The following is a 23,424-nucleotide window of genomic DNA, read 5'->3' as shown; positions in this document are numbered from 1 at the left end:
GCCATCCAATTCTGTAACATATACTGAAAAAGACTTTTTGACAAATTAGCTGTCCTAGTAAATTTCTCATACTGAATGGAAGTAACACACAATCTCGGAAACTTTTATTCACATCCCAGCTGAGTTATTTGTCATAATACATCTGGTTGTATCTGGACAAGATCTATGAGTTGATTAACCAGCATGAGACCTCTCTGTATCTTGACATTAGCTGAGGCCTGTTTATCTATGACTGTAGTCACTGAGGCTGACAAAGTGTTAATGGTGTCAGTCGTCTGGACCTGTCCAGACAGAGCCAAGGCTGTCTGAATTAAGGCTAAACCCAGTTCCCAGTTAGTGGTAAAAAAGCAGGAGAATACTTGAGCATTATACATCACCGTCATTGGGAGTGGAAATGTCGACATTATCCCCCAACGCTGCTCTCTCATTGGACAAAATAAGGCCCAAATGCTGCATAATATCCCTTCCCCAGAGGTTAACCGGGAGTGGGAGCACATAAGGTATGAATTTCCCTTGCTGTCCTTCAGAGGATTCCCACGTCAAGGCAACGGAGCTTATAGTGGGACATGATTGATATCCTAGGCCCTGTAATGAATGAGATGACTCTGTGGTGGGCCATGCTTTGGGCCACCAATGTGTAGAAATTATACTTTTATCTGCTCCGGTATCAAGGATGCCTTCAAACTCTTTTCCATTAATCTTAAGGCGGAGCTTAGGTCTATCATTTAAAGATACAACCAAATAGGCAGAATCATTTCCTGAGGAGCCCATTTTCTTTATCTCAGGTCCTGCAGATTTTTCCCTGGTATTATCAGGGAGGAGCAGCAGCTGAGCTATCCTATCTCCTTTACTAATAGAAAAAACGCCTTTAGGGCTTGAGCACAGGACCTGTATTTCAGGGGAATGTTGACAATCCATAACTCCAGGGTGGACTACTAAGCCCTGCAAGGTGAGTGAACCCCGGCCGAGAATAAGGCCCATGGTTCCCGGGGGCAAGGATGGTATAGGCTCCACTGGCACCGGCTGAATACTCATTTGAGGCATTAATAGGAAGTCGGAGGCGGCACGCAGGTCCACCCTTGTGGGTCTTCCTGGGTCGCCTCTCTGACTGCTTCCTGGGTCCTGACAAACCGGTTCCCATATCTTTGAGGGCCCTGGGACCGAGGGCCCGATGACCCGTTTTTTGGCACATCAGTTGATTGACTATCAGGTGGGGGAAGAATTCTGCCCTTTATATCCCTCACAGAGCGACACTGGTCAGCTCTATGATAACCCTTGCCACACTTAGAGCAAAGAGTGAGAGTCCCTCCCTGTTTATCTGGAGCTCTGCAATCTTTCTTAAAATGCCCAGGCTTTCCGCAATTAAAACATGTCCTCTGATCATTTCTGCCCATGGAGCGGTTCTGAGATTGAAGGATGGCGGCCACTAAGCCTGCATTGGTGAGAGGTCCCCCAAGCTCTCGACAGACCCTGAGCCAGTCTTGTAAGCCTTTGTTCTTTCTTGGGGCTATGGCCGCTCGGCACTCCTTTGTGGCTTGCTCATAGATTAGCTGTTCTATCAGAGGCGCAGCTTGCTCTGACTCTCCAAAAATACGCTCTGCTGCCTCTGTCATTCTGGCCACAAAATCTGAGAAGGATTCCTGAGGTCCCTGGATTATCTTTGTTAACTGCCCAGTGGTTTCACCTGCTCGAGAGAGCGCCTTCCAGGCCCTAATAGCCGTGGAAGAAATCTGGGCATAAGCTCCCCAATGGTAGTTTGTCTGATCAGCAGAATAAGCTCCCTGACCCGTTAACAAGTCAAAAGTCCAATCTCTCTGCTCTGGAGTCAAAGCAGCTGCGTTTGCTCGGGCCTGCGCTTGTGCAGTTTCATGCCAAAGAGCTCTCCATTCCATATATTTGCCCATACTAGGGAGAGCGGCTTTTACAACCGTTTGCCAGTCAGCAGGAGTTAGTGCCATGCCGGCAAGCCTGTCTAACTGCACCAAGGTAAAATTAGCATTGGTTCCGTATTTACGGACCGACTCGGCAATTTCTTTAATTTGTAAGTATTCTACCGGAGCGTGGACACGCCCACCCTCGGCTCCTTCAAAGACCGGAAATGCCTGTTGTATTTTCCTTTGTTCCTCTCTGGGAATGAATGAGTCTGCGCACTGCCTCTCTGCGCATTGCCTCTCTGCGCAGGGCTGACGCACTACGCAGGGCGGGGACTCCGCATAGGGCGGACCTTGAAGCCGACTGCCCTGAGGCCAATCAGCAAACTGGCCTTCGCCAGCCGCTTTTGGCTTCCTTAACTGATTAGCTAGCACTTTACCTGGCTGGTACCCTTTTTTCTCATAATGAGCTGCTCCTTCCTCCCAGTCTGTTTCCTCAGAGGAGAATTCTTCATCTGCTTCAGAGCTACTAAGAGCTGGCTTCCTGAGCTCATCTAGTGACGAGTATCTCCTAGAGACCTCCGCTAATCGATCTTTTTTCTTTTCTTTTTTCTTTTCCTTCCTTCTAATCTCTCCCCAGGTATTCTTACCTGACCTAAACTTTTCCTCAGGTTCAAGACCCTTGGAAAGGCCTGTATACTTATTTTGTGTACCATATTTTCTCTTTGCTCCTACTCTCTCTCCCCGCTTTACTTCTGATAGATTGCCCTGAATTTCATCTAGAATCCGCCCTGCCTTAACCACTTGATAACATGTGAAAAGGAACAAAAGGGCTTCTAACACTAGAAAAAATTCAAGGCCAAACATAACTTGTAAAGCCATTTTCCACTTTACTTCTGATAGACTGTCTTGAATTTCCTTAGAAAGTTCAAGGCCAGGTGTACCTCGTAAAGCTATACTTACGGGTTACCGCCGTTCCCCAGCTGAAAAGTTCTGAATTCATGCAGTTGAATCCTTCTTAACAGTCTGCTTTACGGGAACCTTTATTACCGCGACCCGCAGTTCTGGTTCTGGAATGAGGGATCTTCCTTGCGCCAGTCCCGAGTTTTTTCTCGTCCCGGAATTCGGCACCAATTGTTATTAGACGCGTTCTCACGCCCGGCCAGGAAGAACACCACAGACCAGAATCTTCTGCGGCAAAACTTTATTGCTTACATCTTCAGGAGCAAGAGTGTAAGAAGCAAGAGAGAGAGAAAACGAAACCCCGTCCCTATTAAGGAGAATTTTCCTTCGCCTAGGACGTGTCACTCCCTGATTGGCTGCAGCCCATCGGCCGAGTTGACGTCACGAGGAAGGCAGAGCACATGGAGTGAAGAACCACCCTCGGCACATGCGCAGATTATTTGTTTACCACTTAGAACACAGCTGTCAGCGCCATCTTGTAACGGCGAATGTGGGCGCGGCTCCCAACAGAACACACACCCCACCACATCATAAATAATAAATATATTTAAAAGTATACTTATATAAGTTAAAATGAAATATTTGTCATATTCACATATTAATTTTTTAATTCTTTGCTTTAACATGTTCTTATTATAGTAATTTTAATTAATTAGTATAGTGATTAATTACTACTGTCAATTGAGTTAGAATTGAGGACATTTACCAAAGCAGATACACACACACACACACACACACACACACACACACACACACAGAGTAGATGTTCAATCTATAGCCACTATACATCATTGTAGATTTTCAGCAAAATCTTCATTACTTTATTATCATTCATTTTCAAGGGCACCAAGAAAGTCTTTGATAATGCCTGATCCACTATTAACTTAAACAACAACAACAACAGGAATCAACTGCATGACATCTCAGAGTTCAGAATCTACTATGCTCCCAACAGCTGATAACTCTAATTCATTGTACTGGCTGGTTTTGTGTGTCAACTTGACACAGGCTGGAGTTATCACAGAGAAAGGAGCTTCAGTTGGGGAAGTGCCTCCATGAGATCCAACTCTAAGGCATTTTCTCAATTAGTGATCAAGAGGGAAAGGCCCCTTGTGGGTGGGACCATCTCTGGGCTGGTAGTCTTGGGTTCTATAAGAAAGCAAGCTGAGCAAGCCAGGGGAAGCAAGCCAGTAAAGAACATCCCTCCATGGCCTCTGCATCAGCTCCAGCTTTTTGACCTGCTTGAGTTCCAGTCCTGACTTCCTTTAGTGATGAACAGCAATGTGGAAAATGTAAGCTGAATAAACCCTTTCCTCCCCAACTTACTTCTTGGTCATGGTGTTTGTGTAGGAATAGAAATCCCGATTAAGACAAATTGGTACCAGCATAGTGGGGTATTCCTGTGACAACCTGACCATGTTTTGGGGAGGACTGTGGAAGGACTTTGGAACTTTGGGCCAAAAGATCCATTCAGTGTTAAGAGCTCTGTTGAATGTTGTATAGGAGTTTGGAAGATAGCGTTGAGAACAGTGCAGAAGATGGAGGCCTGGCTTGTGAAATTTCAGAGGGAAGACTGAAGATTCTTTTCAGGGCCATTGCTATTTTGATTGTGAAGATTCTGTGGTTCTGATTAGCTGGGGCTGAATAATCAGCTGTGATTAACAAGATACCAGAACTACTAAAGTAAAATCTTTGTATTACTGGGACTATTGATGTTGGTTAGCTGGAGCTAAGAAATTGGTGGTGATTAAGAAGAGACCAACATCATTGAGGTGACATCTTCTGGGAAGTGTTTTCTGAGAGCACAAAGAGGCTGTATTTCAGAGATAACCAAGGTTGTACCTTGTGCTGTGGCTGGACTTGGTAATGTGTAAGAGTTACCCAGGTGATACTAGTCTTGAAGGCACAAAGGGGACATGTAGAACACCTGAGGCTCAGCACTGTGAGAGGCCATGGAAGGCCATTGGTGAAGGTGCAGCCTCAGTTGCAGTTGATGGCCCAGGACTGAAGGAGTCATGCAAAAAAGTTGAGGTGTGGTACCATGAAGAGAGCCAATGAGAGGTTATTGGTGAAGCCTAGTTACAGTGGAAGACAGCAGCGTTTTGGAGATGCCAGTACCATGAGATGACCACCAAGAACAGCAGCAGCAGTGGAGTGTAGGCAGTTGGAGCCTAGAAGACAAGATGTGTGCTACAAAGGACAGGGCTGGAAAAGTGACCCAAGCCCTTGAAGGAGCCAGAAGATTGTGAGTGGATCCCAGACATTGGATGGTTGGAGTTTGATTTTGCTTTTGATTGTGACTGTGCCCTGATATTTTTCCCTTTTGAAGGAAGAAAATATTTCAGTGGAGCCCACAGTTAAGAGACTTTGAATTTTTAAAAGACTTTGAATTTTAAAAGATATTGGATACTTTAAAGGAATTGAACTTTTAATATGTAAAGACTGTGGGACATTTAAAGTTATTTAGATATTGATGATGAATAAGAATGTAAGGGTTGAGGCTTAATAGTGATGTTTGAATTCATTGCTTTTCTTTTTAAATCTTAAAATGTTAACTTGTCTTAGCATTTATCATTATACACTTAGAAAGTCTGTCATCCACACACAACAGCATCAAGAAGTCAAATGACAAAATCCCAAACAGGCTGGACTCAGCACAGGCTACCCCTGTGGAGAAGGGTAGTGAGTGTGAAATGAGACAGGAAAAGGGCACTGAGCCCTGAAGAGATTTTCCAGAAGCATTCAACTAAGGAAAATCTGTCACCCAAAGTGATGAGGTGACACTGCCTCATCCTCCCAGTGGACTCCTCCAAAGCATTACATGGAAGAAAGTAATACCTAGTATAAGGTTGTGTTTCCCAGTTTGATTTAAGAGTGTAAACTAATAGCAAGAACTGTGCTTGAAGGATGGACTTTTGGAGAAATGCCTTCTACATTCAGACATAGAGCAGGTATCAGTGAGCAGAGGTGGACCTTGGACACAGGTCACAATGACATCAGAGACACAGCTGGCAATGGCTAGACATAGAAGCAAGTCATATACCCCAAAATGCATTTTCCCTCTAGGAATTGGCTTTTTATGGGTTTTTTTTTTTGTGTGTGTGTGTGTGTTTATATGTGTATGGGTGCATGTGCACATGGGTGAGAATGTATGTAGAAGATGAAGGTCGATGCCACTCGGAATCATCTTCAACTGCTCTCCACTTTATTCTTTGACGTAAGGCTGCTTAATCGAGCCCAGAGCTTGCTCATATGGTTAGTCTTGTTAGCCAGATTGTTCTGGAGATCCTGTCTCTGCCTTCTGAGGCAAGAATTATCGGTGGGTTCTGGGGATCCAGTCTTCACACTTATACAACCCCTGCTTTAATCACCAAGCCAGCTCCAGTACAACACTTTCATCAACTGCAGAAAAGTTAAGAGCTGAGAAGCTGAGCAGAGCTTTAGGCAGTCTCATGGGACTGGGAGGAAAAAAAAATTCAGCTCTTGAGGAAAAGGGACAGAGAACTGAGCCTGGTGTTTGATGCTGCTTTTTCTTCTGGGGCAGTTTCTGGTCTTTGAGCTTCATGAGGAACACAGTTGGCAACTGTGAGTGGAAATTGAGAAGCTGAGAGTTTAACCAGGGCTCCCCGAAGCCTTGGATTATGAGGTTAGAGCTGCAAGTGGTGCGTGGTAAGGGGGAGAGGCATGTTCAGTGGGGAACCCCGAAGAGTGACATCCTTGGAACAAATAAGAGTCCTTACAAAGACTGACCTCCAGCCTCATAACAGCCCAGTTCAAGGCTGACTCACGGAGATCTGCCTGAAGAATGAGAGTAATTTCTGAGGGACTGTCAGCTAGAGCCTTTGTAATATTTCATATTCATTTACAGTATTCAATAAAAATGATTCCTAGCAGAAAAGGAACCATGGAATAAAACAGACAAGAGAACCAGACCCACAGGTGATCTAGAAAATACAATTGGTAGCCTCTGGTCTCACTTCTTTGCCTATGATGTCCCTTGCACAAGATGGAGTCACCAACATGCATCGTGAGTTTTGAAATATCATGCAATATGTTTGAAGAAGAAAACCTCACTGTGTATTGGTATAAAGGAAAGCTTCATCTCAAAAGACCCAACCATGCTTGCAGTCATGATCCCAGATCATAAGCCAGATGGATACTGATTTTCAAAATACCTTTTAAATTAATTCTTTGAGAATTTCACACAATGTATTTTGATCACATTTAACTCACTTCCTCTCCACAACGTCTCTCAAGGCCACTCCCAACTTCATGTTCTCTCTCCTTGTAAAAAATAAATCATTGACTCCAATTTTGCTGCTTATAGACTCATGGGTGTGGGGCCATTCACTGGAGTGTGCTTGACCCACCAAGAAGAAAGAAAAAGAAAACCAACTTAAAGAAAACCAACTTTCTCTTCCCCAGAGACATCTATTACACATAGTCCTCAGTTAGGGCTGGGGCTCATGAACCCCATCCTAAACCATACTACAGTATCAACTGACTTGATGTAGTTAGGGCCACGGCTGCCGTAAGTAGATGACTGCAGCCGTCCTGTCATGCCCAGAAGTCACTGTTTCACCCTGGTCTTTTCCAACCTCTGGCTCTTAGCATGTTTCTACTCCATCTTCTGGCATGGTTCCTGAGCCTCACGGAGAGGGTGTGAGCACAGTCACTTATTGTCTGTGCTTTGACCACACACTCATTTAAAATTAAGCATTCTGGGAGGAAAAAACAAAAATCCACTCTACTTAATGTAACGATGTAACATGATAATCAGTGATTATCCACAATACGTATACTTGTGGCACAAAATAACCTCTAAGTGATATTACCAGTGAGCAAATCATCTTATATTTTCTATTCTTCACCAAACAAACTTCCAATAAGTGTCAGATACACATCAAGCCATTTATAGGGCTATTTCGGTTACCCAAGCACTACTCCAGAGAGCTATTCTCAGGAGCTGCAGTTTCTAATGAACAGACTTTTGATTTTCTTTACCCATTGATTAATGAAGCAGTAATTCTGTTTTTGAATTAGAAGACAAATTAAAATATACTGTAACTAGAGCCTATTGGGAAATAGCTATAGTTTGGGGAATTGATGGTAGCTATGGAGCAGAAGTAGGTAGAATGGCTGGCTTCACCAAAGCAGCCAGGGAACTATTGGGAACCAGAGGAAAAGGCATGCAACTCAATACAACAGACACTTCCTAGTGAACCCCAGGTTACCAGCATTTCAGAAGCAGCTACACCATGTAATCCATGAGCTGTGCCCTTCCTCAGTGTGAGCCGGAAAACTCTTCATCTTTGAAAACTTCATAGTGATATTTTGAAGCCATTCATTTTGACATAAAGAGTTAGGTAGGTCTCTCCATTCTCCTCTGAAGTGAATTTCATCAGTAGTCTGTAACTACTTGTTTTTCCTGTTTTATTTTTTCTATCCTCAAGGCATATGTGTCAGCAGCTTGATTGTCAGCTGGTATGCTACAGAGAGGTGCTAGAACCATTAGGAATTGGGACCTAGAGGGAGGAAGTTAAGCCATTGGCCATACTTTGAAGGAGGAAATAAAAGCCTACCCCCCTGCTCTATTTCTCTCCAGTCAATTGGAGGTGAATAACTTGTTCTGACAATTGCCATGTTTTTGTTTTTGTTTTTAACCACAGGCCTAAAGGTAACAGCCAATTGATCACAGGCTGGAGACTCTGAATCCATGAGCTAAAGTAAGGAATAGGTCTATGGAAATAATTTGAATTTCTGTGATTGTAGATGAATTGATCATCTTCTAAAGCCATCTAAACCCCATCTGGATTCTTTCTGAGACAGGCCCATGTGTTTATATTATGTGAACATTTGTTCACTGGTCTGAAAACTTGACCTGTTTGGTGCTCTGGCACATGCCTGTAATTCCAACATGTGGGAAGTAAAGACAGGAAGATCAGGAGTTCGAGGCCAGCCAGAACTATAAGCTGTCTGAAACTCTGTGTCAATAAGCCAAAACATATAAAATTGACCTAGAAGAGGTTCTTTACATATTCAAGAAACCATCCATTTGTTTATTATATAAATTATAAATATTTTCTGCTAGTTGCTCTTTACCTTAAACTTTTCTTGGGGCTAGGAAGATGGCTCAGTGGGTAAGAACACGCACTGCTCTTGCAGAGGACCCAAGTTTGTTTCTCAGCATCCCTATCGGTGACGTTAGCTCCAGGCGATGCAACACCCTCTCCTGACCTCCTCAGGCGCCTGATTATCACATGCACATACCCACACATAGATGGACAATTTTTAAACATTTCTTTAAAAAAATCATTATTTTTATATTAAAATATATTAAAAGTGTTTTTTTGTCTTATGTTTTCTTTGTTCTACCCTAAAAATGGATTTTTTCGTGTTTTCTCCTGTGTTGATGTATTTTATTTCAAAATATTTAAATCTTCAATATAATCAATGTTTTTATTTTGGTTCAGAGATTGAGATTCGGAGAAATTTTCCTTTTTTTTTCCCCCCTCAGGGTTTCCAGTTGCCCCATTGCCGTTTTTCAGATGACTGGTGGTGTCCCCAGTTGGTAGGAAACTTTCCTGTTCATGTAGTTTACAAGTGAACTCCTGTCTACTTTTGGACTTGCATTATTCTGTTCATCTGTCTGCCTGGTTTTAGTCCGTGCTGTTTTAATTTATATTAAATTAATTGTTTTTTATTAGATAGTTTCTTTATTTACATTTCAAATGTTATCCCCTCCAAAAACCGCCTATCCCCTGCCCCCTCCCCCTGCTCACCAACCCACCCATTTCTGCTTCCTGGCCCTGGCATTCCCCTATACTGGGACATAGAACCTTCACAAGACCAAGGGCCTCTTCTCCCATTGATGACTGGCTAGGCCATCCTCTGCTACACATGCAGCTAGAGCCATGAGTCTCACCATTTGTTTTCTTTGATTGGTGGTTTAGTCCCAGGGAGCTCTGGAGATACTGGTTAGTTGATGCTGTGCTCCATCCAATGGGTGGCTGTGAGCACCCACTTCTGTATTTGTCAGGCACTAGCATAGCCTCTCATGGGTATATTGTTCCCCCTTCTAAGAAGGACCAAACTATCCACACTTTGGTCTTCCTTGTTCTTGAGTTTCACGTGTTTTGCAAATTGTACCTTGGGTATTCCAAGTTTCTGGGCTAATATCCACTTATCAGTGAGTGCATATCATGTGTGTTCTTTTGTGATCAAAGAAAATACAAAATGCAAAAAGATCCTAACTCAAAACATCCAGGAAATCCAGGACACAACGAGAAGTCCAATTTATATTGTTTTAATATTTGCTTTGCCAAGTTTCATCATCGTATCTTTCCCCAGATAATTTTTGACAGCTTAGCTCTCCATTTCTACAGATTCAGCCTGTATAGTCACAAAAATATATCCATGTTTCTTGGTAAAACATACAAGGTTTACAAGTTGAGTATTTGGGAGGGGTAGTCAGCTTTTAAAATCAATATTTTTTGCTTGTCGATTTAAGCAACATTCTTGGAAAAGGTCTTGTGTGTGTGTTGGTAAACCTGAAGCAGAACAAAGGGCCAATGGGAAAATGTGAGCCAATCACTCTGCTCTAAGCCTTACCCTCCCCTTGACTCTGGAGGTGTGGGTCTCTGGTGTGTGTTCATCCAGATGTTCAGAGTACATCTGGGTGTGGGAGGATGAGACAGGAGGATTACCAGGAGTTCAGTGGCATCCTTGCTATATATTGAGTTCCAGGCCAACCTGGGCTACAAAGTGAGGCCTTCCCCTCCCTTGAATAAAGACATTCTGCGCATGCAAACATATGTGCATATACAGTCAGTTCACTCTGGCTCAGATGCCACCCTCCCTAGACGGCTGCAAGTTACACACACTGTTTCACTTTCCCCCACTTTGAAATATGTATGTATTGGGGAACATTCCATACCAGCACAAACGTATCTGCCTTACCTCCTTCAAGAGCTGCATGGTATTTCACTATATGCTACAGTAGAACTTCAAATGTCCTCTACTGATAAAAAAAATGTCTTATTTCCACCTCTAAGGTTTTTTGGGTTTTTTTGTTTGTTTGTTTGTTTGTTTGTTTTTTCGAGACAGGGTTTCTCTGTATAGCCCTGGTTGTCCTGGAACTCACTTTGTAGACCAGGCTGGCCTCGAACTCAGAAATCTGCCTGCCTCTGCCTCCCGAGAAGCAATGTTATGAGTGTTCTTCCCCATATACCTCTGTGTGAAAACATTCCTGAAAATAGTCTTTAGGTCAGAATTACTACCCAGAGCAGTGGTTCTCAACCTTCCTAATGCTGAGGCCCTTTAATACAGTTCCTCATGCTATAGTGACCCCCAACCATAAAATTATTTTTGTTGCTACTTTATAACTGTAATTTGGCCACTATTATGAATCATAATGTAGAATTTTTAGAGATTGAGGTTTGTCAAAGGGACCGTGACCCACAGGTTGAGAACCCCTGATCTAGGGGTATAAAGATGTATTCATAGTAGATAGGCATGGTGGTATATGTCTGCAGTTTTAGGTCTTAGGAGGCTGAGGCAGGAGGATCCCAAGTTCAAGGTGAGTCTATTTCAATAGATAAACAATTCAAACAAAGAGGCACACTGACAATATGAATATTCTTAGTGCTATCTAACTGTATACTTACAAATGGCTATGCTAAAAACAGATAATCCTGTTTTTATTGCTACAATAAAGGGACAATGTTACAGTTTTAACAAATATTGATATATTGCCCTATACATCTTAAGGCAATTTGTCAATTATCTTCCAGTTGAATTTGCCTTCCATTTGGACTATTTCATTTCAGTTACTATAAAAATAGATTTTTCTGTGAGTTAAATACTGTGTATGTTTTGATCAAATAAATGCCTACCTTTTCTCACAGAGCCTCAGAATTCCCAGGCACTGGTGATGCTGTTGAGGAAAATTCTAGGGTGTGAGAGCTGCCACCCAAGGATGGTCCTGCATTCTGCCTATCCAGGGTAGCCTGGGCTACTGGGATTTCTATTTGTCCTAAGTCTCAGCTTAAGATAAACAGAGAACTTGGGTGTTCCCATCGCAGCACCAAGAGTAGACTAAGTGTCAAGTGTGCATATGTTTCCCAGTCTGTGTTACTGTGTTTTATAACAACAGAGAGCAAATGAAGACAAAGCACCATGGGTCTTGATTATGATTCCTGAGGAGGCTGCAAAGGGAAAAATCCCATCATGCCATTCTACAAAGCCTGCTACTAAAAATGCTCTTTTGGTGTCTCTCTCCTCTTGTAGAAAACAGGTTCACGAAAAGTCATCTTTGGTGTGTGTGTGTGTGTGTGTGTGTGTGTACAGGTAGGCATCTGTTTTCCCACCCTTACCATGATTTTCTTTTTAGTGGAGACAATATGGTCCCTTACTCTTCTTCAGTGCAACTATCCACCCATGCCCCCCCCCCTTTGCTACGTAGTCCCCAGTTTTAGTTCTGTAAGCACAATAATATATTTTCTGCCCCAGGACCTTTGGACATGCTGTCATCTATACATGATTTCCCACTCCACTTTTTGGGGGGGGGCATAATTTAAATGGTTATTACTCAGGGTGATCCTCTTCACACCAACAACAGGGTCTGTCTTATTACTCTTAGGCCCCTGAAAGTCATCACCACGGGTTTCTTTTCATTTCCACCAACTTGTAATTATTTACTAATAACTTATAAACCCTTTCCCTCCATTTCCTGGGGATTGAACAAACAGTCTTGTATGTGCTAGGGAAGCTTTCTCCTAAAGAACCTGACCACAGCTCGACGTGTGTCTGTTAGTTCCTTTTCTTGTCTCTGTTAGAATGTAGGCTCACAAAGGAATCTCTGCCCTTCCTTCCCCTTCCTTCTCCCCATCTCCTCCGATTCCTTCTTCTTCCCTCCCCTCCCCCTCTCCTCTCCTCCCTTCCCTTTCCCTCAGGGAGCTAGAAGATGAACCCAGCTGAGAAGGGGCTCTATAAAAGGAAGCTATTATGATCCTATAACATGGGGGATGGCATGATAACTTATATTTCATAAAGCTGACCCTGGGTGGAAAGGATAACGGGAAGAGGACTTGAAGTCAGGACCACCAGGAGACTAGTGCAGAAATGTACACAAAAGATAGATGCTTAGATGGGAGGAGTGTAGTGCTGGTGGGCTGAGTGGAAAGAACCTAAGAGAGGGGGCAGATGCTGGGGCATGGTGGGTCCAGGAGGGTAGCTAGCTCTCTAGCATGGATAACTGAGTGAATGGGCTCTTGTTTACCCTAGTATCCAGCAGAGAACCAGAAACCCAGTTATAATTTGTGACTTCTGGCTTACAAGTGGTTGTAGTGGGGTAAAGTGTTCTTAGGAAATGAGTTTGCATCGGCTCTTGAAATTCCAGTCCCCTGCTTCCTTTTCCTCCAGCCTCCTCCCACCTGAGGTTATCCATCTGTGGCCTGCCAGGCTATCTAGCCATAGCTTTATATTTCTTTTTATAAACATTATTATACTTTTTGTTAGCATGCATAAATTGCATATATTCAGAGCACTCAATGCTATGTTTGAATGCATACAGTGTGCTAACCAAAGCTACCCCTCATTTATCTCCCCTCCCCCTCCCAACTGCTGCTCTTCACTAATCTACAGTTTTTACTTCTTCAAGTGTTTGCACATGAGAGAACATGTATCTGGCTTTTTTTTTTTTTTTTTTTTTACTTAGTATTTAAGACCCAAACTCCTCTCACCTTGCCAAATCAACTCAAAACAGATAAAAAGCCGAAAAAACAAGACCCCAAACTAGGGAATGACTAAAAGAAAACAGGGAGAAACACTTGAAGACTTTGGTGTAGCCAAGAGACTAGTCAAGTGGGATTACCACAAATGAACAAAGTTGCACAGCGAGGGAAGCAATCAATGGAACAGATAGCTATCTACAGAATGGGAGAGCTAGTTACCAGTGTTCATCTGACAAAGAGCAATACTATTTAAGGAACTGAGGAATTCTGAACAGTAAATCCCTCAAGGCATGTAAATTAAGGATCAGCAAATGGGGCTGGAACAGTGGACCAGTGGGTAAAGTGCCTGCTTCAGGGACATGTGGACTTTGAACTTGATCTCCAGTTCCACACATGGACGCTGGTCCTGGTAGACACTTGTGATCCCAGGACTGGGGAGACAGAGACAGGAGGAAACTTGGAGCTCACTGGCCAGTTGGCTGAGCAAAATTGGTGTGTCCTAGGTCTCTTTGAGACCGTGCTTCAAAAACCAAAGTGTTGACTCCTGAGGAATGAGCCCAAGATTGCCTTCTGGTTTCCACCTATATGTACACACATGTGTGTCCTCCTAAGCATATTTATGGGCACACACAAAGACACACACAGAGACATACACACAGAGACACACACACACACAGGCATACATACCCCACACTACAAATCAACTGGAAAACTTCTTAAGAAATACACATGGCTAACAATGAAAACTCAAGTTATTTCCAACTCCCAGGCACCAATGGCCACCAGGATGTGTGGGCCTCTTTTCTCCTAAAGAAGAAGCACACATTCTGCACCCCTCCCCCACTGTCTCTGGCCGGTAGCCTAACTGCCAACAATGCCTCTGCAGTAATTTGTCATGAATTTTCTTGGGACTTTACAGTTATAGTAACAATAAGGTTTATACCCAACAGAATTAGTATAATTCCTCAGTACTAATGTGATTAGTATTTTTGCTCATTTGTGTTTGAAATCCATTAGCATAAAATGTATATCCAATAATGCCCATTGTGGTTTTTAATGCTTGTGAAAATGGCTGTGAGGTATAATTCCATAATGAGGGACACACAAAATGCCTTTTGTGGGAAAAGAGATTTTATTTGCATCTCGGCTGGAATGGGGCTCTTTGATAGAGGGTATAAAGTAGGAAGGGCTGAGGACAGAGAATTTGTTGAAGTTTTCAAACAAGTCCTCTGGCTATGCAGAGGACACATTTCTATTCTAGGAAGACCCGTCTTCTTGCTCCTTTTTATGTTGCTTCCTCCTTGACTTATAGAAAAATATAAGTTGTGTGCTTTCAGGGAAGGATATTTAAGGCTGTGAATCTCTTGGAACTTGAAGGGACCTTGAAATTACTGAACTAAGTTGGATTTTCAAGGCGCTGGGAGGTGGATGGTGCTGCCTGCTGAGGGAGGCTCTGTCAGGAGCTGGCAGGAAGTGGGATGGGGGTGCGGAGTTGGGCAGGTGCATAGGTGGGAAGTCGCTTATTCAATGTCATGGGGCCCATGCTGTGAAATTCACAGCATTGCCATCTTGAAACTCTCATCAGATTTGGAATGGGGGTGGCGCTGGGGCATGTCTGCTTGGAGCTCTATAATTTATACACTAGATTTTATGTATAGGCTTTGGAGCCAGACAAACTTGGGCTTAAAGTTCTAAGAAACCTTAGAACTTTGACTGACTATACCTTCTCCTTATGGTAGAACTTGCATATTAACATGGGCTTTCCAGAATTGGATGCAAGGAGGGCTAATGAGAGAAATCCAATACCCAGCAGGCTGAGAGGTGGTGTTAGATAGACACCCACTCTTTCCCCATAATTAAGCTTATTAGCAGGAAGCTGGGCCAGCTGGGTTGGACAGACTCCCTGCAGCAGGCTGGTTAAGGTCACAGCATGCACACATTTTCTGAAGTGGGGTATTCTAAGGCGGAAGCCCTGCCCATGATTTTCAACCTTTTAACTGTCATGACATATGAGAATTTATGTTCACCAGTAAAAGATAATTCCACTTTAAATTTTTAAAAGTGTAGTGTGTGTGTGTGTGTGTATACACTCCACAGCACACATATGGAAATTAGAGGACAACGTTACGGAGTTGTGTCTTAGTGTTTCTATTGCTATGAAGAAACACCATGACCACGGCAATGCTTATAGAGGAAATCATTTAATTGGGGTTTGCTTACAGTTCGGAGATTTTGTCCATCATTGTCATATCAGAAAGCATGGTGACATGCAGGCAGACATGGTATTGGAGAAGGAGCTAAGAGTTCTACATCTGGATTCATAGGTAGCAGGAAGAGACAGTGACATTTCCTCCAATGAAGCCACACCTACTCCAGCAAGACCACACCTCCTAACAGTGCCATTCCCTGTGAGCCTAGGGGGCCATTTTCTTTCTAACTACCACAAGTTGATTCTCTCTTTTTATATTCACGTGGGTTCCAGGGATCAAACTCAGGTGTTCAGGCTTGTGTGGCAGGTGCCTTTATCTGCTGAGCCATCTGCCTGGCTCATAATCTTAATTTTGCATGATTCCTGCATATGTTTCTCCTTTCTAGAAACTTCTAAAGAAAGGCAGTAAGCAAGACCAGCACTGTTAGGAGGACACTCTTGATCTTGAATTTATTTTGCCGGCTTCATTATTTCTTTGTAACAAATGGTTTTCAGTATCCCATTCCTCAGAGCTGGACAATCACAATTTCATGCTTAAGAGCTAGAAAGTAGACCTCTGGGATTCCAGACAAAGGGTCCCCAGTGGCAAGCCAGACACACTAGTGCCAATATGGAGGGGGCAATCATGACTTGGCTGTAGCCTGAAGAGTTATGTCTCTTGTGAGGCATGGCAGAGTAGGAGAAACTGGGCAATTGGAAGGCTGGCGCTGTGGGCTGGAGTTGGAGTTCAGTTAACAGCATACTGCCCTAACTTACACAAAGTCTATGGTTTGATTCTGAGCACTGCATAAAACTCGGCATAGCGCTGAATGCCTGCAATCCTAGGACTCAGAGGCGGAGGCAGGAAGATTAAGGAGTTCTAGGTCATCTTCAGTTACAAAGAAGGGTGATTTGATCATTAATTAATGCCATGCAATGTTAAAACATTTAGACTTCAAATCAAATGGAGGAGAAACATAAGCTCATTCTGAAGATGTTCTCACACTGTGGTCTACAAAGATCCCTCAGGGCATCATGAAGGAATAGGGTGACTTCAGCTGCATGCAGTCCAGGACTGTGGGCAGCCTGGTGTCCAGATGGTAGGCTTCGGAGAAGCACTGTGTCAGGTCTGTGCTCACCCCCTCAGTCTGTTGAGGCCTTTGAGCAAACACCCATCACAACATCACAGGAGCACCATACATATGGGGCTTCCTCCATCATCTTGGGAGATGCAGGGTGGAAGAAAAGAAGGACAGTGGCCTCTCAGTGTCCTGCACTGTGAAATAGCCACACCCTAAACACAGCCTGCCCTTTCCTTGCCCCAGAACAGCTGGGGTCACTGAGACATGGCTGCTTGGGTAGTCTTCTTGTACCAGAGAGGCTTCTGTGGGAATGACAGCTAAAGCCAGGCCATCGTATCTCCATAGCAAACCACAAAACCACTCTTCTTCCAAGACCCTTCTTCTCTGCCTCTATTTGCTATTAACTAGCTCAGGCTTTTGATGAGAGATGGCCCATTGTCAGGTAAACACATTGTCAAGAAGAGTGGGTCATTTCACTTGCCCTCCTCAGTAGATGCTGGGCCTAGATAATGGGGCAGCTCCTGGGCTCCTGGTATCACATCAGTACATGACGATCATGACTAATGGTCAGTGAATTTATCAGACACATCGAGACACTGTTGTGAAACACCACATGCCAACACATAAAATGTCTCTTTCCAGAAGTGACAATTTGCTTAGACAGCTTGAAGATTATCCTCTACCCTCAAGAACCAAAGTATGAAACCCTAAATCACAGTTTCTGTCTCAGGAGACCTGAGGTCTGCCTTTCCAACAACAAGCCTACAGCAGGGTTTAGCATACCAAAGCTAGAAGATGCATTCGTTTAGCTAGAGAATCTAAGAATCTCTAATTCAGTCCATAGACCACACTCTACAGTACATTTCAAGCCACTGAAAATGAAATTCAGTGATGCTCTGACCTCAGTTTTGCCATTGGTATGCTCTTACCTGTTGTCGAATTTCTTCCTCCATTTTTACTGGTGAGCCCAGTTCAGCAACTTGCTTGACCCCTTCGCTGGCATACCCTCCATACTCCCACAGCACGTAGTTCTTGGAGTGGGACCCACCAATGATGGCAGACCAGTGGTTAGCCCGACCTGGAAATCAATCAGGATACAGATATCAGTGTGGCCAGGGTGGAAATTCAAACCTCTTTAGCAATGAGGAGGGTGGAAACTGTTCAAAGAAGCAGCCAGTACTGAGTAGGCATTGCTCTGTATTAATTCCAACACTACTCAGTGATTAGAGAGAATGTCTAACTGGCCATGAGTCTGAGAATCATGCAGAAGTGAACAATGGGTACCTCAAGAAGGCAGCTCAAGACACCCTTTGTCTAAGGGGTTCTCTGAGGGATGGGCAGTTGAGATAATTTGAAATGCTAGTAAGATTTATAAAGGTAAATAGAAAGGATGGGTTGTTTCTGGCAGGTGCAGCAACATAACTTAATGCTGTGCTTGGAAAGCCATCAGCAATTCAGCATTGCGGTGTCACTGTCAGTGGAGAATTAGATGCCATGGAGGTAGAAGGAGCTGCGCACAGACGCCATTGCTCTAAGTGCTTTGAGAGTTTGGATGGCATCGGAAAAGACCTGGAAGCCACTGAAGGGGTCTGATCAGGGGAGCGACATGATTGCATTTGAATTTTAGATAAATCATCCAGGCAGCAGGTGAAGGGTGCAGTAGAGGGAGCAGACTGGCGTGGAGACCTTGGGATGTGAACAGGGAGCAGAAGCTGAAGCGTGTGTAGGAACTGGCTTTCGTGCCCAGGCTTGGCATGGCTTTCCTCGGCTGACTTTTATGTACATTCCCATATGAGGGCCGAGCAGGCTAGTCACATTCAGAGAACAGGGCAGACAATCTGGGTGGGTGGAGGTGGTCAGTCCACAGTGGCTTGGTGATGACCAGCAGGGATGGTGGGAAGTAGTGGGGTGCAGGAGGGCCATCATGTACAATATGAGGGAACAGCAGTATTCAAACAGGACCAAGATAGAACATGGCTTGAGGGTTTATCAAAGTTCCTAAGGAAATGGGGAACAGGGAACTGATACTCAAGGCCACTACCACGTTGAGCTTCTTTTTAGATTATAAATACTACAGATATATCTATATTTACTATTGACTAAGTCACATACAGTTATAGGACTGGCTCAATTCTTAAGCTATTCTTTGGTTAGCTTTACAAAGTCTCAAATTAAAGAACATTTATAGGTACAGTGAAGGGGAAAATCTGAATTAGATAAACGCATGTGACACTTTTAGCTAACTGCTATATGTCTTAGAATGGACAGAACTCTTCACTCCATCCCACCATATTCAAAAAGGATTCTGAGTAGGGCCTGGTTCTGTTTCTACAGTAGCCATTGCTTCCCAAAGGCTCTCTACATCAGGAGCACATCAAGGACATGTACATAAAGCCAGGTGACACCTTCCCAGCTGCTGATAGCAGCCACATCCCAACCCAAGCAAATGAAATCACCATGTGGGTCAACCCAAGTGCTCATTATTTCCTGCACAACAGGGAAATGCAGCCTTCATGTTTATCTCAAGAAAAGACAGGTGGAGATGTAGCCAGCTAGTTCTCTAGTTCATTTCCTGAGTAGTAAGAAAGGCTTAGCTGTCATCTAAGCTAAGAGTATACTTGTGAAGGCATGGACTTGTGACCTTTAGCTTGTAATAGAAACACAGAAAGGCCAACTTCAGCATCTATTACTCCCAGTTATGCTGATCTACTGAAATGCCTCCTGTGTTCATGCCTGTCCTACCTGAAATTCTGTATCTAAGGAGCATTGTTTTTCCCTCTGTATTGTCTTGCTTGGCATGAATCTCTTTTCCTCCTTTATGATTTTCCTGATTAATCCATTGTCCATTGTCAGCTTGATATAAAGTCATCTGAGAGGAGAAGCTTCAATTAAGGGGTTGCCCAGGTTAGATTATGAGCCTGCCTCTCTCTCTCTCTCTTTCTCTCTCTCTCTCTCTCTCTCTCTCTCTCTCTCTCTCTCTCTCTCTCTCTCTCTCTCGCTCTCATTAATTGATGTAGGATGATCAGCCCACTGTGGGTGGTACCATTCCCTAGGCAGGCTGTTCTGGGTTGTTTAAAACATCTAGATAAGGAATGAGTGAGCTGAATTCCCTCATATAGTTTCTGCTTTCTTTATTGCCTTGTCTTCCCCAATGATATACTGTGACATGGAAGTGTAATCCAATGATGTTTGTCACAGAAACAGAAAGGAAACTAAGACAGTGATCATTCAGAAGCTTTGGCTGACTGAAGCTCCTGCCTCCTGTGTCCCCAGTAAAACCAACAATATTTACTATTGTTGTAGTCCTACTAGGCTTTAGACTCCATGAGGGAATCTGTTTTCATCCCTGTTTCTGATGTGAGCTCTCACCTCATGTTTCCAGAAGCACTTTGCACAATCAATCAAATGAGAAGGTTCAGGATATATTCCCAAAACACTGGGGACACACAGAGGCACAATCTAATTTAATGCAATTAAACTCAAGTTCAGTTCAGCACTGTTCCTGACTTCTACCAAGCTAAGGTCTCAGCTGTGCTCTGTGCTGCTGTTGGAAAACAAAGAGCCATAAGATGGAAGAAGGGCACTGGGTTTTCCAGCCAAGGAACTCCATACAGCACTTCCACATCCTAGCTATGTATACTCTCAGAATCAGTTTCTTTATTTACCCACATTTCACCCTCTTTCATACTGACCTATTAGGAGAGTTAAGTGAAATCATAAAAAAGTGAGACACTATATATGACATTACCTCAGCACAGAACAGACACTCAGTAAGTATGGCTTACCCATTTCATGGCTGTGGGAATGGCTTCAAAACTGAAAGATGTGAAGCCTGCCCTTACTTCACCATGGGAAATAAACATATATATTATGGGATGTGATAGAAAGAGAATGGAAATGAGCACAGTCACAGGAGATCAGAAGATGGACCCAGATGGGTCTTTCTGCTTTATCCATTCAACTTCCATTAGCTAACTGCCAAACGCAGTGGCAGGCCATACGGACTGATAGGAATAGGACATGGCGTCTGCCCTGAGGGACTCACAGTCTGGGGGTGGGGAAACAGATGGAAGAGCAGATTAGCTATGATCCAGCTCATCAGAGTTATCGCATAATAACACAGGGGATGAAAGAACCAACTCCAAATTCCTTAAACCCAGCGAATTGAGGTTGAGAAGCTGCCGTGCAGAGAAGCAGGCACTCCCAGAGGAGATCTGTCTTTGGGTCTCTTACTTTCTTGAATAAAGTTTCACTCTTTGCATTCACCCTGCTAAGCACTGCAAGTGTTAGTTTTCCTAGAGTGACTTTGCAGCAGAGCACAGCCTTCAAGTTTCAGCACAGTCTCATCAGCTCAGTAAGATCTGTGCAAGACTGGGGGAAGGGGCAAGACCACATCCTCCCTGGGAGAGGGTGCAAAGCAAGCACTGATGGAAAGACAGTTGGCAGAGTCAAGAACATCCACGGCAGGTGACCAACAGTCACTCAGGTGCAAACTGGTACACGTGGTGACTTGAAGCTGGAGAGTTGTGCTTATGAAGAAGTCATTCAACCTCTGAGAGCCTCGGTTTTTCTTGTATTTATTTATTTATTTGTTTGTTGTTTGCTTCACATGGTTCTGGGAACAAAATCCAGCACTTCTCACATTCCAGGCAAGTGCCCTATCATTCATTGAGCTATATCCTAAGTTGTCTCCCCAAGTCTGACCTCCCAGAGTTGTCCAAATTAATTGGGCTAGTTTTGGAAGGAACTATGAAAGCTGTAAACTGTTATTAGCATTCCTTCAGATAGAGAAACCCATGAGAATGTTCTCAGTATCACCAGGGGGAGGGGAAGAAGAAGGAGGGGAAGGAGGAGGAGGAGGAGGAAGAGGAAGAAGAGAACACATGTGCCCAATGAGAATGCACAAGAAGCTAGGGGCTAGAGAGATGGCTCAGGTTAAAAGTTAGCTGATTTTGCAGGGAACCCAGATTTAGCTCCCAGCATCCAAATGATCACACAACTTAATGTAACTCCACTTCCAGGGGTTCTGATATCCTCTTCTGGTCTCCATGGGCACAGCATGTGCACAGTACACATAAATATATGCAGGCAAAAACACTTATACATATAGAACAAAATAATTATTTTTAAAAGAAGAATCCATAAGAAAGTGAGAGTGGAAGAAAATCTTTTTCAACTGAGAAGAGGGCTCTCGGAGGTGAAGAGAAATGGACGAAAGGAGCCCAGGTAGGAAGATGGTAGGGCAGTCGGATCGGAGCAGGGATTCTTAGTGACACACATAAGAGGATCAGATACCCTGCTAGGATGCTGCTTTCCTAGTGAGGTCCTCACTATAACATTATCTCCATGTTCTGAATGAGGAACCTAAGCCCCACAGATTTAGGGAGCCCACCTGAGTTTACAGACCAGACAGAGGAAAGCTAGGCTTCAACTCCAAGTGTTCTTGACTCAAGAACACCTACTCTCCCTCTACACCCCACTGTGGAGGCAGAAAATGAAAGAGAGCCTTGAGTGGACTGGAGAGGTGGAATACCAGGGGATTAGACAGACAGAAAGTCAGTACTAATTACAGAAAGAGAGCTCTGAGTGTCTCTGTGGTCAGTAGCACTAGGAAAGTTGGGTGATGTGGTGGGAGATCCGTTGGTCCATGTGTTTGAGCATCTGGCCCTCAGCTAATGGCACTGTTTGGGAGACTGTGGATCCTTTAAAGGCAGTATCTGGAGAGTAGAGGTGATAACCAGGGTTGGACATCTAAAAGTGTAGCAGGGGCTTTATTTTGGCCCCACATCTGGAAGGCCATCAAGCTAATATGGACATCTCACATGGAAGTATTGAAATATTCCTTCTAAAACCATGAGCCAAAGTGGACCCTCTTCTCCTTAGGTTGCTTTTGCCTAGTAGTTGTTACAATGACAAGAACATTAACTAACTCAAGATTCTGTCAGAATTCTTCTATATGAGGAAATCTGGGCTTAGAGAGTTTCCTGCAAGATTACCCACAACTCTGGGATGCTTGGTCAGGTTAGCCTGGTACAGGGGCCAGCTCTTCTTTATATCTTATATCTGGTGGGGCACACCCAGGGGACAGGGTCTAAAGGTGCAGAGACAAAATGGGAGACATTCAATATTCCTTGCTTGAATTTATAGGATTTGCTTTGGGGCAGTAGTAGAGGAAGTAGAGACTGGTGGCTAGGAGACAAGGCAATATGACAGAAGATGGTGGACTAGAGATATAGCTAACCAAGAAAGCACTCACCTGACTAGTACAAGAGAAGCCCTAAGTTCAATCCCAAATAATACACACACACACACACACACACACACACACACACTTTTTGGTAAAGTCATTAAAACTCTTATCTGACCAATGTATATTCTAGTCTTGGTTCTGGAATGTTCTAGTGAAACAAGTCAACCATTCTCAGCCCCAGTTTTTCCTTCTGCAGAGATGATATGATCAAGTTCTGAGGCGGAAGCCCATTAAATAAAATTGCCAGTAAATAAAAAGTAAATCTAAATGAGACAGGAGAAATCCAGATCAGTTTGTGGAAGGCCTGATGGCCAAGAGGAATGTGTTTAGGTGACTG

General features: G+C 43.7%; 1 protein-coding gene across 1 annotated transcript in view; it reads right to left on the bottom strand.

Moving 5' to 3' along the window:
• Window positions 1–23,424, bottom strand: part of Spon1 (spondin 1, (f-spondin) extracellular matrix protein) — a 277,378-nt gene that overhangs the window by 97,749 nt on the left and 156,205 nt on the right. The window contains exon 6 of the mRNA NM_145584.2: window positions 17,767–17,915. Within this exon, the coding sequence (NP_663559.1) occupies window positions 17,767–17,915 (149 nt within the window). The remainder of the gene's footprint in view (window positions 1–17,766; window positions 17,916–23,424) is intronic.

Source organism: Mus musculus, chromosome 7 (assembly GCF_000001635.26).
Source record: "Mus musculus strain C57BL/6J chromosome 7, GRCm38.p6 C57BL/6J".
In the NCBI taxonomy this organism is placed as follows: domain Eukaryota; kingdom Metazoa; phylum Chordata; class Mammalia; order Rodentia; family Muridae; genus Mus; species Mus musculus.
Note: the sequence above shows the minus strand (reverse complement) of the source record. Positions and strands in the feature narration are given on the sequence as shown.